The sequence below is a fragment of the Rhincodon typus genome, chromosome 40, assembly GCF_021869965.1.
Source record: "Rhincodon typus isolate 14 chromosome 40, sRhiTyp1.1, whole genome shotgun sequence".
NCBI lineage: Eukaryota > Metazoa > Chordata > Chondrichthyes > Orectolobiformes > Rhincodontidae > Rhincodon > Rhincodon typus.
In genome coordinates this window covers 11196680-11210885 of record NC_063371.1, presented here as the reverse complement: position 1 = coordinate 11210885, position 14206 = coordinate 11196680, and the positions used below count along the sequence as shown (strand labels likewise).

Below are 14206 nucleotides of genomic sequence, written 5' to 3'. Positions count from 1 at the left end.
TAAAAGCCAGAGGTATTACTACATTTACTGGAGATATGAACTGATCTGGGTCCCCTCCACATATTCGCCTAATCATAAACACTTTGTTTGCTCTATTTTCTGAAGATGAACGGAAAAGGGAAGGAATATATGTCTTGAAAACTGTGGAGAATCAATCTTACTTGAGGAAGAGTGAAGGAAAGTGGTCAAACATGGGGAGGTTTGAAGGCTGAAATTTATTCTCTACAGGAATCAAGAGTTATGGGGAAAAGGCAGCAAAGTGGATGTGAGGAAGGTCAGATCCGCCAGAATTGTCATCAGAAATGCAGGGTTACTGGGATAGGGCAGCGGGGTAGGTCGAGGTGGGATACTCTTTAGAAGGTCAGTATGGACTCGATGGGCTGATGGGCTGATTTGCTTCCACACTGCAGTGATTCTATGATTCTCTTGGCAAACAGCCAACTCCTGTTCCTATTTCTTATGGTCTTAAATGCAGGTATCACTAGAAAGGTTAAATGGAGGCCAAGCCAACTGACAATTGTTGAATTTATGACAGCCCCTTAACAGGATCAAAGGTGGAGATACTTAACTGCTCAATATGTTTAAAACTAACAGAGTTTTTGACAACTTGGCAGATGAAGACCTTAGTAATTCTCCCAATTGACCTCATCTCTAGAAGGGATCAAAAAGCAGGGTCAGCACTCTTTACCTGGTTGCTCTGATGATGGAACAGGAGTGAAAGGGTCAGGTATGTTGATTGCTGGGATGGCAGCATCCGGAACAAACAGCTCTGTGGACTTTTCTGCTGGACCAACCAAGCAGACAATAGCAGGCAGGGGAGAAGCAGAAGGCAACAAAGACAAGCAAGGAGTGATAAAAGGAAACAAAAAGCAATTAAACATCACTAAACTATTTACTTGCTTCATATTTGCCCAACATGTCACGTTGTTCTCATATTGCATTTATCGTACAGAAATAGACCACTCTGCCCAAAACAGCAATACTTGGTGTTTCAGCTCCACGGTAAACCTGTGGTAGGATTGGGTGATCCCTGACACCCATAAAGAGTCAGCAGGTTTAGAAGTCTGAGTTTGTGTCGTGATTGTTCAGTTCAGTTTCCTTCATACCATAAAGGAAATTATTCCCACAGCTTCCTTGAGAAGATTTCATACCGTCAACAAAAGCAGGAAACTCAAGTGAAACTCTGGAAGACTCAATTTCATGAATCTCATTCATTAGTTAGTTGACAATATCAACTAATTAAGGTATTTCCTGATCTAACATCAGTTCCAAACAAAAATTCTTGTCCGCAAGTTGCTCAGTTCCAACTTCGAAGATTACCTCTCAGTGATTTCCAAAGGTTGGTGAAAGCTATCCTTGGCTCAGGCAATTTGCGGTTCACTTGACAGCACAGAGGAAAGATTTAGCAACAAGCATCATCCAGACTGTCAGACAGATAGCTTGCGCTTTCTTTTTGACCCCTGACTGACATTGTCCGACAAGGAGAAGCTCGATGCAGTTCTTCTTGGGAGCTTTCTGTGAATTCCTAAAAGTGCTTGCACAATTCCTCAGCCTCGCTGGCAGCTTGGAATCACTTGAATCTACTGAGAGTCAACCAAGGGTCTCACAAGTGGGGGTAGGAGAGAAAAACCGAGGAGGGAAATCAGCCCAGAATCTTGACACAACAAAGCAATCTGTTCCAAAAAATTTTCTGAGTTGGAAAGCGAACTGTGTGATTTTTCTCTTGTGCTTTCAGCCACACTTTGAACTTCTCATGTTATTTCAACTGAAAACAGTTTAACCTGCTCTCAGTTTCATTTTTTTTTTAACTACCCTTGGGTAAGGGCTACCAAAAACTATGTCCTTCTCAAAAATTAACCTGCTTCTTTCAGACACAACTGGAATTTCCAGTATATTACGAGACACAGGACACTTACAGTTTTCCAAAGTTAGGGTCATAAGAGTAGATTGTTAAAAATTGGTTGGTCCTCTCACCTGCACCACTTGCGAAGGGGTCAATTCCAAAAGCATCTGTCTGTGACTGTGCTGCAGCTGCTGGAAGCCCTGGGATCAGGCTCTCAGTCGATGTGTTGGTCTGCTCAGCCTTACCTAGAAAATTTCAGAACAAAGTCAAGTTTTGCAATTATTTCTTGAATGTTTTTTGCATCAGAAGAAAAATAATGTCACCACAACAAATGATAAACACTAGGGTGTCAAATGATGCCTTTGGACTGATAAGGTTTAAGATGCTGTTCATAAAAAAAAAATAAATGAAGCTCCTATAGGCAACATAAACGCCTCAAGCTAAAAGTCCTTCATTTCAACTCTATTCCAACAGCATCATCTTAATTCTAAGATTTTGCTGAATTATTGCATGTGGCTCCTTGGAGTGTGCAGATAGGATGTCAGGTTTCCCAACAACAGTTGCTTCAGTCATTGGATATCCTGGAGGTTATAAAACAACACCAGGAAGAAAAACAGCACAAATCTCCAACACTGGCTCTGAGTAACTGTTTCACTTGGCTGGAAAGGAATATAGAATGTCATGGCTAGTTCACTGCTTTAACCTTTATTCATTTGCAGCTAAACAGTGCAGCACACAGGAATCATTCTTCCAAATCTGACCTACCTCATCAATGATGCCATCAATGCTCAACCTTCACCTGAACTGTTGCTCTCTACACAAACGTCTTTGCCTGGTTATTTTGGTCGCTCACCTAAAAATCTCCATCCTTGTACCCATCTTCCAGAGCACCAATCTTATTGAGTATACACTGCAACATTGATTGTTGGATAATTGTTACAGAAGTCGTGAAGAGGAACCATACTGGACTCGAAACATGAACTCTCTTTCTCTCTCCAAGGATATTGCTCAGTTTCTCCAGCACTTTCTTTTACAATTACTGAAGAATGTAAAAATGGCATTCTCAGGGTGACTCTCACTCAGGGTGATTAATATTCTGTGACCAAAATGTTTTCCCAAGTCCATCTCCGATGGCTGCTGTCACATGATGCTCAAGATCAAATGCACACTCTCCAGTGATAACATACATTTTGGATCTTCAAGAGGAGGTCACTTTCTCAACATTTGGCCTGTCACCAATTGGCTTTCTTTCAGATTTGGCTTAAGCTTGCGGAAGTGCTGCAGGAACTGATTTATATTTCCTCCAAAAGACCAACTGCTTGAACTTGCTTGAATGCTTGAATTTACTGCAGCAGTGCAACTCACTGAAGAAATCAGCAGATATCATGAACAACCTCTTTTTTTGAAACAGTGATTTCTGCGTAACTGGAGCAGCATCATTACTGGGATGCAATGAACTCATGAGCTAGCCTACAGTGAGGGAAAACAATACCCATGTCCAGGAGCATCCTGTGCAGTGGGACTTCTGCACAAGCATCAAAGCCAAACTGCTATAAAGCCTGATGAAGTATATCTCCATGCAAATACATGTGAAGCATAAATCACTGCTTTCTACAAGTGACATAATGCAGACTTTGTGATAGCAGCTCTCCATTATGCTCGCCTGGATACTACTCCGAGATATTTTCCTTTTGCCCCTTCAAGATGAAGAGACAAGACTCCTCCCCTCATTGAGTTAAAACATGATGCTCAGCCAGGTCACATGAAATTCCTCTCTGCCTAACGAAAAAAAGTTAACTCATTTATTTCATTTGAAACAGATTCATGCCTCTCAAATGGACAATGCTACATACCTAAACCAAAATGTGCACATTCAAAGATTGATTTTTCTTTTTCTGCGATAATTTAGCTTTTTCTTGAGTGTGGAGTCCCTTTGCTCCTTCAGTCCCTTCCCCTTTTAAGACATTCACTTCTGTTTTTCGGAGATCAAGACTAATTGAAGAGGAGCACCATTTCACTATATCTGTTCTGACTTACCGTCCTTGAGTTTCTCAAAGTCCTTGTTGAGCAGCTCCTCGGCAGTGAGTTTGGAGAAATTGTCATCAGCAAAAGGGTTCCATGTAGACACATCTGGAGGATTGTAGACGTTCTGCTGAGAGGTCCGTGGAGATCCCGAGGGAGTGGTTGTAGCCGACCTGAGTGTAATAGTGTTACATTGTAAATATCAGATGTTAGTGTTTTGGGTCAGACCAAACCCCTCCAAAACATATTAAGATACTTAAGACCCTAACATTTTCTTCTTTTAAAGGTAAGTGCAAGGTTCCAGATGCAATTCAATTAGTCAAACAATCGACTTTCAGCAAAACACAATTTGTTTTTATACTACAGTTAAAATTCAGATACAATAAAAAGAAAAAAATTGGTCTAACTGAAAATCTACCGAAATGCTCAACAAAATAATGGATATAAACTACTGCTAATTAACTGTTCCAATATAGTAACAACCCAAAAACACACCCTTGGCAAAGCTAAATTCAGTAAAACAGATTGTTTCACATGCAATTCTAACAGCACGAAGAGAACCCCAGCTTGTAGCTATAACAGAGAGAGAATAACAGCTTCCATATCCAGCTTCAAGACCCCAGCAACTGCAGAAAGCTAAAACTAAACATCCTGGTTCTGTGGGAGTTTGACCCCATCCATTCAGGCTGCTTCTATTGTTCCAACTTTTTAAAAACTCCAAAGCATCACAAGCTGTTTACTCCATTGCCTTTAAGCAGACTGCTCAACACCTCTGTCTCAACCTTTTTTCATAACAGAAAGACAAAAATACACCTCTTAAAGCCATTGTATTATCAGATTAGTTGTTAGAGATAAAAACTCCTCCAGCATTACAATGAACTTGATCAGGATGATCCCAATGGCTTGGCTTGTGAGAAAACAGACTGTTACGCACAATACTGAACAGGCCACACTTTGCTACATCTGGTTGATAATAAATTCATTCCAAGTGGTAGAGACTGTGGATTTCCAAAGTGGTATCACAGGAGCCTTGCTGATTTGCCACAATGCATCTTGTAGATGATATAGACTGTTGTCACTGTGCCTCAGGAGCTGACAGAATGAAAGGTGAATCGGTTAAGTTCATGTGGTCTTCAACATTCCCTCCCTCGATTGGTCATGGATTTGCAAAGTGCTGCCCTAAGATATTTGATGAGTTTCTGCACTGCATCTTGTAAATGGTATACACTGCTTGCACTGTGCATCAGTAGCAGGAGGAGGGAATGTTGAAGATCTCTTGACCCTGAAACCAAGTGAACTTACATTCTGAGACAACAAGGTGCAGGGCTGGATGAACACAGCAGGCCAAGCAGCATCATAGGAGCAGAGAGGCTGACGTTTCGGGCCTAGACCCTTCAGTCTGTTGCTGACACACAATGCCAATCTAGAAGATGCAGTGCAGCAACTCACCAATTATCTTACAGCAGTGCTCTGCAAATTCATAAGCAACCATTCCATCTAGAAGGACAAGGGCAGCAGAAACATGGGAATATCACACACCACAAAGTCACACACCATCCCGACTTGGCAAGGTCTCACCGTTTCTTCAGTGTCACTGTGTCAAAACTCTGGAATTCCCTGCCTAACAGCATCATGGGTGTCCCTACAGCACACTGACTGCAGCGGTTCAAGAGAACAGATCACCACCAGCTTCTCAAGGGCATCTCAAGATGATGAAGAAATTCTGGCCCAGCCAGTGACATTCACATGCCTAAATTTAAAAAAGACTGCCCTCAGTTAGGGCAGCAATTGGCTCCAATATTCCTGGATGAAGGAAGACAAGTTTAAAGAAAAGATTCCTGCACTTGAGGACTAGACACATTTTTTGGCGGAAGATAAATGGAGCCGAAAGGCATGTGACTGCGCGACATATATTGAGCTTCCAGACGTGACACAATGGCCACTTTGTACAGCTTACCAGGTGATACATATGTGAAACATGTTAGCCTGTTAGCACTGGGGGGGGAGCAGTGGAGGCAATTAGCACAGAGGCATTGAAGAAACAGTTTGATAGGTACACGTGGGAGAAAGAAGCTGAATATTGCGAGGTGAATTACGACTGAAGGATACTCAACTGGAGCGTAAACACCAGCATAGGCCTGTTGGGCCCTAAGGCCTGTTTCCGCACTGCAATTCTATCCGGACGAGACGTAATTATAATGAGTTAAACCTCAAATTTGAAAAAAATATAAAGGTGAGCTTACTTGGATTTGTTTAAACCAGCTTCAGCAGCTGCAGCTGCCAAGAGCTGGGTCGATTTACTGACTGGAACACCAAACACTGCACTGTACGTGACATCACTCAGGATCCTTCTGTGGCCGGAACGCTGAGTCTTCGGCGACGATGGAGGAGTCAGCGACACCGACACCATTTTTGGAGACTGGTTTTGGGCCACTTGTGGTTGCTGCTGCTGTTGTTGTTGTATCTGGGTCTGCAGTGGACGTCAATAAAAAGAAAAAAAAAATGCATGGTGTCACTTGAATCTACACGTCAAGACACGTCTTGGTAAAAGCTCTAAATTTAGAGGACATCACACATCACTGAATCGCTTAAAAATAAGGAGTCGCCCATTCGAGCCAGAGAAGAGGAAATGTTTTTGCTCTGAGGTTTAAGAGACTGCGGAATTCCTCAAAAGGCAGTGAATGCTGTAACTTTAAATATAAAGTTATATGGCAGAGGTAGATAAATTCTTCATTGCCGAGGGGGGACGAGAGATGGAATTGAGATTTGAAATGAAAATAGGATCAGCCGTGATCTTAACAAATGATGGAGCAGACTTGAAGGGAGGAGTGGTCACCTTGTTCCTTGCTTGCACAATTTAAACTTCTCTGCTATCCCCACACGGTTATCACCACTGACTTATTGAAAGTCAACTGTGCTAAAAGCTTCAAAATATTCAAATTCCTGTGAATGTACCCACAAAGTAAACTTCAGTTTTATTCTCACTCCCCTAGCTTATTTGTCAATGAGCAAGATAACAGAGTGGAGAAGAACTACTGGTCTAGCTAGCCTTATTCATGAAGCTATCATATTTTCTCATCCCGCGTCATTTCCTGGGGTGGGGCGAGAAACCACATTATAAACCTAGGTCAGTCGGGAAATGTCTGAGAAATTCTGCTGTGAACTGGCATGTAGGAGGGGACACTGAACTGTAGCCCAATGGATGACTGGAACCATGACTTCAATAAGTGGTGACCAAAAGGGGAGAACAGCGATATATTTCTAAGTCAGGATATTGAGTGGTTTGGAAAGGGATTTGCAGGGATTGGAGATCCCATGGATCTGCTGCCATTGTCCTTCAGGATGATAGTGATCATGGATTTGCAAAGTGCTGTCTCAGGAGTCTTGCTCAGTTGCTGCAGTGAATGTTTGTGGATATGATGCCAAATAACCAGGTTGTCCTACATGGCGTCAAGCTCAAGTGTTGTTGGCACTGCACATATCCATACAAGTGCATTCCATAACAATCCTGACTGTGCCTTGTGAATGGTAGACAGTTTTAGTGAGCTGGGATCGAAGTTACTCGTTGCAAAAACCCCAGTCTCTGAATTGCTTGGGTGGGTACCTTATTTGCATGGCTGGTCCAGCTCAGTTTCTGGTCAGTGGTAAGCCCTGCCAGATTGTTGATCACAGGCAGAGGGAGAATTTCAAAGTGAGATAGTCAAATTCACTCTTGATGAAGATGGCCATTGCCTAGCATTTACATAGCATGGATATTACTTGCCATCTGTCTCCTCAAACCTGGATGTTGTCCAGGTCTTGCTTCAAGTGGATATGGATTTGTGTCAGTATCGGAGGAATCACGAATGGTGCTGAACATTGTGCAGTAATTTTTTTTTACATTCACCCACAGAATGTGGCCTTGCAGGCTAGGCCAGCATTTATTATCAAAGCCTAACTCCCATTGACTTCAATTTGGCCAGAGCTCCTTGCTGTCACACTTGGTCAAATATGATTTGATGTCATGATCATGGGATGGTAACTGGCCTGCTGTTTTTCAGGATGCAGATAGAAACAGACAGCCTGGATTTGGTTGTGAAGGCAAAGCTAATGAATTTGTAAAGGATAAAAAAAACGATGGTGATGAAAGGAGCTAATTTTTCCTCCCCCTTCAAAGCTGAGGCATCACTTCAAAACCCTTTCTTGATATGCCTCCAAACAGGAGCAGAATTTAAGATTCCTATGTTTGGGTGTAGATGGATATCATTAAGTAGTCTGTGGTAGATAACAATGCCCTGCAACTCAGAATGAAATTGTACATTGTAGAAAACAGCAAATTGTAAAGGTGGGATTTGGGTAAAACTAGGTTTCAGGTGATAACCTACAGTCTGGAGATAAATATTTATCCAAAACCTCAAAATAGTACATAATCTACGATAACGCTGGGTTTGACATTGAAGCACTTTTTGGCGCAATTGTCACTCTTTCTCATTGCTTTACCCTTTAAGAAAGATGGCCCTTTGAAAAATGATGAGAAACATAATTTCTCCAAGGGTTAAACTCTTACCATTCCCTGTTCCTGAGAGGCTGCTTGTGGTGCTGCAGTATGTTGCTGCTGTGGAGGTAATGGTGTATGCTGTGGGAGTGCTGAGGTCAGCTGTGGCTGGGCAGGAGCAGCTTGCTGGCTCACGTATTGTATCTGCTGCACGGCTGTGGCAAGCTGCTGTTGCTGGAGATAGTAATTCTGCATCATCTGATGTTGCAATGCTTGCTGCATGGCGTGGTACTGGCACAGACACATGCAAATAAAACAGACCCACAAATAATGAAAAAATAAAATCTTCAAAAAAAGAACAGTGATGTAAAACACAAAATAAATTGTTGAAAATGAAAATCATGAAATAACCATGTTGGCATGACTGGATTTGCACTTTTCCCAAAGCATGACAGTGCAGTACACAAATACACAGTCTCTGCATTGTATATCACATGTTGTATCACATAACATCAATGGAAAATTGGGGTAGTGATAAGATAAGCAGAGTTAAGCAGCAAGTAGATCAAGCTGAAATTGGCTGTAATTACAGAATGTCTCAACAGAATAACAAATATCGAAGTGCTCCTTACAAGGTAGTCACAGATTTGGAATGAAAACAAAAAGACAAACTATCTATTTGGCAATGGATGCTGCACCAGTTGTGAATTTTAAATCTGAGATCACAAAATTTTTGTTAAGCAAAGATATTGAGAAATGTGGGGCAAAGGCAGGTAGATGAAGTTAGGTCACAGATCAGCCATTATCTCAAACCGGCTTGAGGGGCACTGTGCACAGCCATTAGATGGCTCTGGACACTTTACAGCAAATAAAAAGCTTCTCATGTTGAGTCACTTCGGCCACAGGCAGCTCCCACAAATAGAAGTCACATTATGAGCAGATAATCCAAGCTAGGAGCCCTGAACAAACAGTAATTACTGAACAGGACACCAGTTTTGCTCCAACTCATAATTGTGCTGCAGGATCTTTTGTCAATCCAAGATGATAGACGGAATGTCTTTTTTCGTAATGTATTAACTGTCAAAATGAGGGCATCAGTGGATAAACTAGCATCTCTCACCCATAGCTAAGTTCCCTTTAGATGATGGTGGTAAATGACTGACCTAAACCACTGCTGTCTGTGTGGAGTAGCACAGTGCTGTTAGGGAGGAATTTCCATGATTTTAACCCAGCGATGCTAAAGTAACAGCAGTATATTTCCAAGTCTAATTGGCGAGTGGCCTGGATGGCAACTTGCGGATGCGGGTGTTCTGTGTTTGCTGCCGTTGTCTTTCTCAATGATACTGGTTTGGAAGGTGCTGTCTGAGGAACCTTGCTAAGTCACAGCACTGCATTTTGTAGATGGTACACACTGCTGCTACTGTGGGAGTTGGATAGGGACTCAATGTTGAAGATGATAAATGGGCTGCCAAATTGTGCAGGCTGCTTTGTCTTGAATGGTATCAAGTTTTTTGATTTGTTGGAGCTGCACACAATCAGGCAAGTATTCCATCACGCTCCTGACTTATGCCTTGGAAATGGTGAACAAGCTATGGGGAATCAGGGGATGAGTTACTTAACTCAGAATCCTCAACATCTGACACACTCTGCAGCTACAAGATATGTGCAGTTGTTTGAGTTCAGTTGCTGGTTGTGGCAGACCCCAGAACGTTTACTGTCTCACCTGAAACAAGACATCTCAGATAATGCAGCACTCCCTCATTGGAGGGTGAGTCTGCATTTTGATGGTCAAAGCCAAAGTAAATCCCTGACCTCTGACTCAGAGTAAGGATACAATGCTGAGTGGCAGCTAGCTCTACATTAACTAGGCAACCAACGAGTGCCACAGATCCATCAAGGAAACAGCAACAATTTTATTTGCGTACTCGGCCTTGGTATACACATCTCCTCCAAAGGTTAATTCAATTAAAAATGCACAGTGCTATCAGCCTGGACCATGTGCCTAATTTGCCCAAGGTTCACACCTGTTGAACTAAGATGTCACATGGATGAAACCAATCTATTTGCTACAGAGGCAACTGATCAGATCCAAAGAGATGGTCCCAATCCAGCAATAACGCATGTAGAACAAATCTAATCTATTTACGTGCTATAAATATAAAAATAAGTTGATGCAATAGTACTGTGCAGGACTGGCATATGCATTGAACGGTCACTAAAATAGAATTGACAGATCAACAGTAATATTTGAACACTCCACAAACAATAAACTGAAACAAAAGACTGAAGACAAAACTAACTCATGACTCTGAACATGAACAAAGAAAGTGAATAGTGAAGGATGACTACACAGTTCTCTCCACTTCAATGTGGTTGTAAATTTCAACACTGAAGAGCATTTAGCATGGTCTGACTGGACTAGGCATAAGTCCTCACCTGGACACTGGGTAAAGCTACAATTTTTAAAGAATAAGTAAAATTGAAATAAAGTAAGTAAATGGAAGAAAAATCAATGTGATATGCATATTTCGAATGATTTTAAAGCAACTGGAAAATGTTATCTCATTGCACAGATTATTCATGCTTACTTACTCAGAGTAACATCCACGATTGTACATAAGTACTGTAAGCAACTTCAGTTAAAATAGAAATTGCAACTCATAAAACCTTGACACAGACATACACACACACAGACACAATGCCCCAGCCAGGAATTAGTGCCATGAGTGAAGCATCTGACTCATGAAAGGTTAACAAGAGACACTGTCATGCAAGCTGCAAAACAGACTTGTACGAGTCCAGCTATTAGGTAAGGAGGTCGCAGCAGGTCAAAATAGCAATGGGTGAAATGCATTCTGCCTGGTGCTAACAGAAATTAAAGGACCTCCCCAGCCATTGGTGCAACACTTGGAAAGTTCACCTTGGAAACCCTTCCTAACCTAGGTGCAGGTGCGGTACAGAAGGTACCAGGCTTGCTGCACACATCACAAGGAGCTGGTCTCTCCCAGCAGCCAAGGTGTCTCGTTTCCCTTTCTCAGACTCCGTGCAGTGGTGAAACATGGATCTGTGGATTGGTCTTATTTGCTTCTCAGATTGTTTGAATTATCTGGGGAGGTGAGAGAGACAGCTGATCACCGTAGGGAAGATTTTATGTTTGGAAGGCTTTCAGCAAGTGTCATACAGGCCGCTCATAAATGAGAACTAAATCTATCAAATTGAGCAGGAAGTGATAAGATGGAAATAAAGTTGGTCAGTGAATGGAAGGATGAAGGTGGTACATTTTTTTTAGCCCAGCTGATTCCTCAAGGGTCAATTTGCAGTCCAATACTCCTCAAAATTGGCAAACATCACCACGATTAAGGTGTTGGAAGCAGCAATACAAAACGTGCAGATGATATGAAACCTGATCAAGTGAAACATGGCAAGGCTGACAGTTATAGGCTTCAGGGTGACAGACAGAGGGAAACGGACGGAAGAATGATACAAAAACCTCCACGTGTGAAGTGATACACTTTGAAGGGACTAACATAAATGAGCAGCATACAATAAAAGACATGATTTTGAAAAGTATAGATAAGCAGAGAGAACTTGGGATCGAATACACAAATCTTTAAAGATGGCAGGCCACAGTGATAAGGTTAAAATTTATGTGGGTTGCTTGGATCTGTAAATAGAAGAGTGAGATATCAAAGTGGGTATCACACTTGAACTTTCTAAGCCAGTGATTACACTTCAACTAGGTAACAGCAAAGACGTAAAGGGCCTTAAGAGGATACAGAACAGTACATTACCAGGGTGAGTGACTTTAGTTATGGGGCAGAGTCAGTAAAGTTAAAGAAAGTTGTCGGAATCTGGAACGCTGCACCTGAAATGATCATAGAGTCATACAATACAGAAAAGACCCTAGAGCTCACTGAATCTGTGCTGCTAAAACTGTAATAAGTATACACTAATCCCACTTTCCAGCACTAGACCCATAGCCTTGAAGGTTATGTCATTTCAAGTATGCATCCAAGTATATTTTAAAGGTTGTGAGGTAACCCGCAGTGCAGTGCATACCAGATCCTTTGTGGAAGGTGATTCCATAAATGATTTGAAAAGGGAATGAGACAGATACTAGAGACGGTGGGGAATTTACAGGATGCGGAACAAAGCGCAATTACCCTTGTGAAGTGCCAGTATAGGATAAAATATGCTGCAAGTTTCTCTTATTCTTTGATCTCAGAAGCCCTTGTGCATTTCTGCAGCAGCAGAGTCTGTAAAACAAGCATTTCTGACGCACCCAGGCAACTCTTGCCTTCCAGGAGGATCTGCGAGATTAGTGTAACAGAACTGAAAGCAAGGACTCAGCATGGTTTCAGAGTGACTAGCCTACTATAAAACCTGGACAACAACAGATGACCCTTTAAAACAAAGCAGCAGCCAAGATTATCTTCTTTAAAGAGTTTTTTTTTCTCACCAGTGTTATGCATTGGTACCAGAGAGTTTTGGTGATCAAGGTAACAATTAGGAGTAGGGTTGGCTGTGTGCCTTCTTGACCCTGCCTGACCATTCACTCAGTCATGGTCATCTCATCCAGTGGATGCAGAATCTTTAAATATTTTTTAAAGCAAAGACAGGTAGATATTTGATTGCGAAGGGGATGATGGATATGCTGGAAGATAGAGTTGAGGTCAAAATCAGATCAGCCGTGATGGTGGTGAATGGAGGAGCAGGCTCGAAGGGCTGAGTGGCCTATTCTCATTCCTTGTTTGTATGTTCCCAAAAATCTATCTATCTGGATCTCGAAGGTATCTCAACAACCAAACATCCACAATCCTCCAAGGCAGAGAATTCCACCAGCAATTCATCATGTTTTTGAGTTTTATCGGACCCTGACGCCGGGATCGAGGTTCCATATTCCAGATTCCCCATGCACAGGCCAAAAATTTTCTTAGGAATTACCCTGCTACGTCCTTTAAAAATTCCACATGTTTCAATGCAATCAGCCATCGTTCTTTTTTAACAGTGGAGGATTATAGGCTCAGTCTAATCACTGTCTCGGTTACAGTGATCAGATTTGTTGGGATCCAGTCAATTTTCAGCATGGTTTCCACATAGCTGCTGGTGACGTGGGAAGAGGCATCAAAGGCAGTGTAAAAGGTTGTGCGTTTGCACCACCCTTACCTCTGCAGGTGTAAAGTTTAACCAAGGAAGAGAGTGCAGAACAAAGACGACAATCGTGCTCTCAAAGTTCATCATTCAAGCATGAACATAAAGTTAATTTACTGCGGACTTGCGCAGGTAACACTCACCTGCTGAGCCATCATCTGCTGCTGTTGCTGCTGCACGAAGAGTTGCGGTTGTACAGCTGCTTGTTGTGGGGCAGGTGGAGGCTGCCCTGCTGCTTGTGGCTGAGGTGGAGCATGCACCTGCTTCTGCTGCACTGCTGCTGCCTGGGGCTGCTTCGGCTGCAGCACCAATTGCGGCTGTTGCAACTGAGGCCTTGGTTGTTGCTGAGGCTGCTGCAGGCCTGGTGGCTGGGTGTTGTGACTGCTGCCGAGAACAACACCTAGAGACAAACACAGGGAAAGGTTGGGAGTCAAAGCTGTACACAGCAATGGCACATCCTCAAACAAGTTGAATTCCAATCTTCATTGTGGCTAAAGTCCTATTTCAAAAACACATCTCAAACAGGTAACTGTGTCAAACCAGACTGGTTCCCAGGATAGACATATGAAAAGAAACTGAAGCAGTTAGGGCTATATACACAGGAATCTGGAAGAATGAGAGGGGTGCTTGTGGAAATCTATGAAATTCTAATAGAACTAGACAGGGTAAATGCAGGAAGGCTGCTCGCAATGACATGGGAATCCCAATGACAAGGG

General features: G+C 42.4%; 1 protein-coding gene across 2 annotated transcripts in view; it reads right to left on the bottom strand.

Annotated features, from left to right (window-relative positions):
* aak1b (AP2 associated kinase 1b) overlaps positions 1-14206 on the bottom strand; it is a 122425-nt gene that overhangs the window by 42335 nt on the left and 65884 nt on the right. For both annotated transcript variants that reach the window (XM_048618629.1, XM_048618631.1), the window contains exons 11-15: positions 13634-13890; positions 8412-8630; positions 6109-6335; positions 3881-4038; positions 1975-2088 (exon numbers count right to left, since the gene is read on the bottom strand). In XM_048618629.1, the coding sequence (XP_048474586.1) occupies positions 1975-2088; positions 3881-4038; positions 6109-6335; positions 8412-8630; positions 13634-13890 (975 nt within the window). The remainder of the gene's footprint in view (positions 1-1974; positions 2089-3880; positions 4039-6108; positions 6336-8411; positions 8631-13633; positions 13891-14206) is intronic.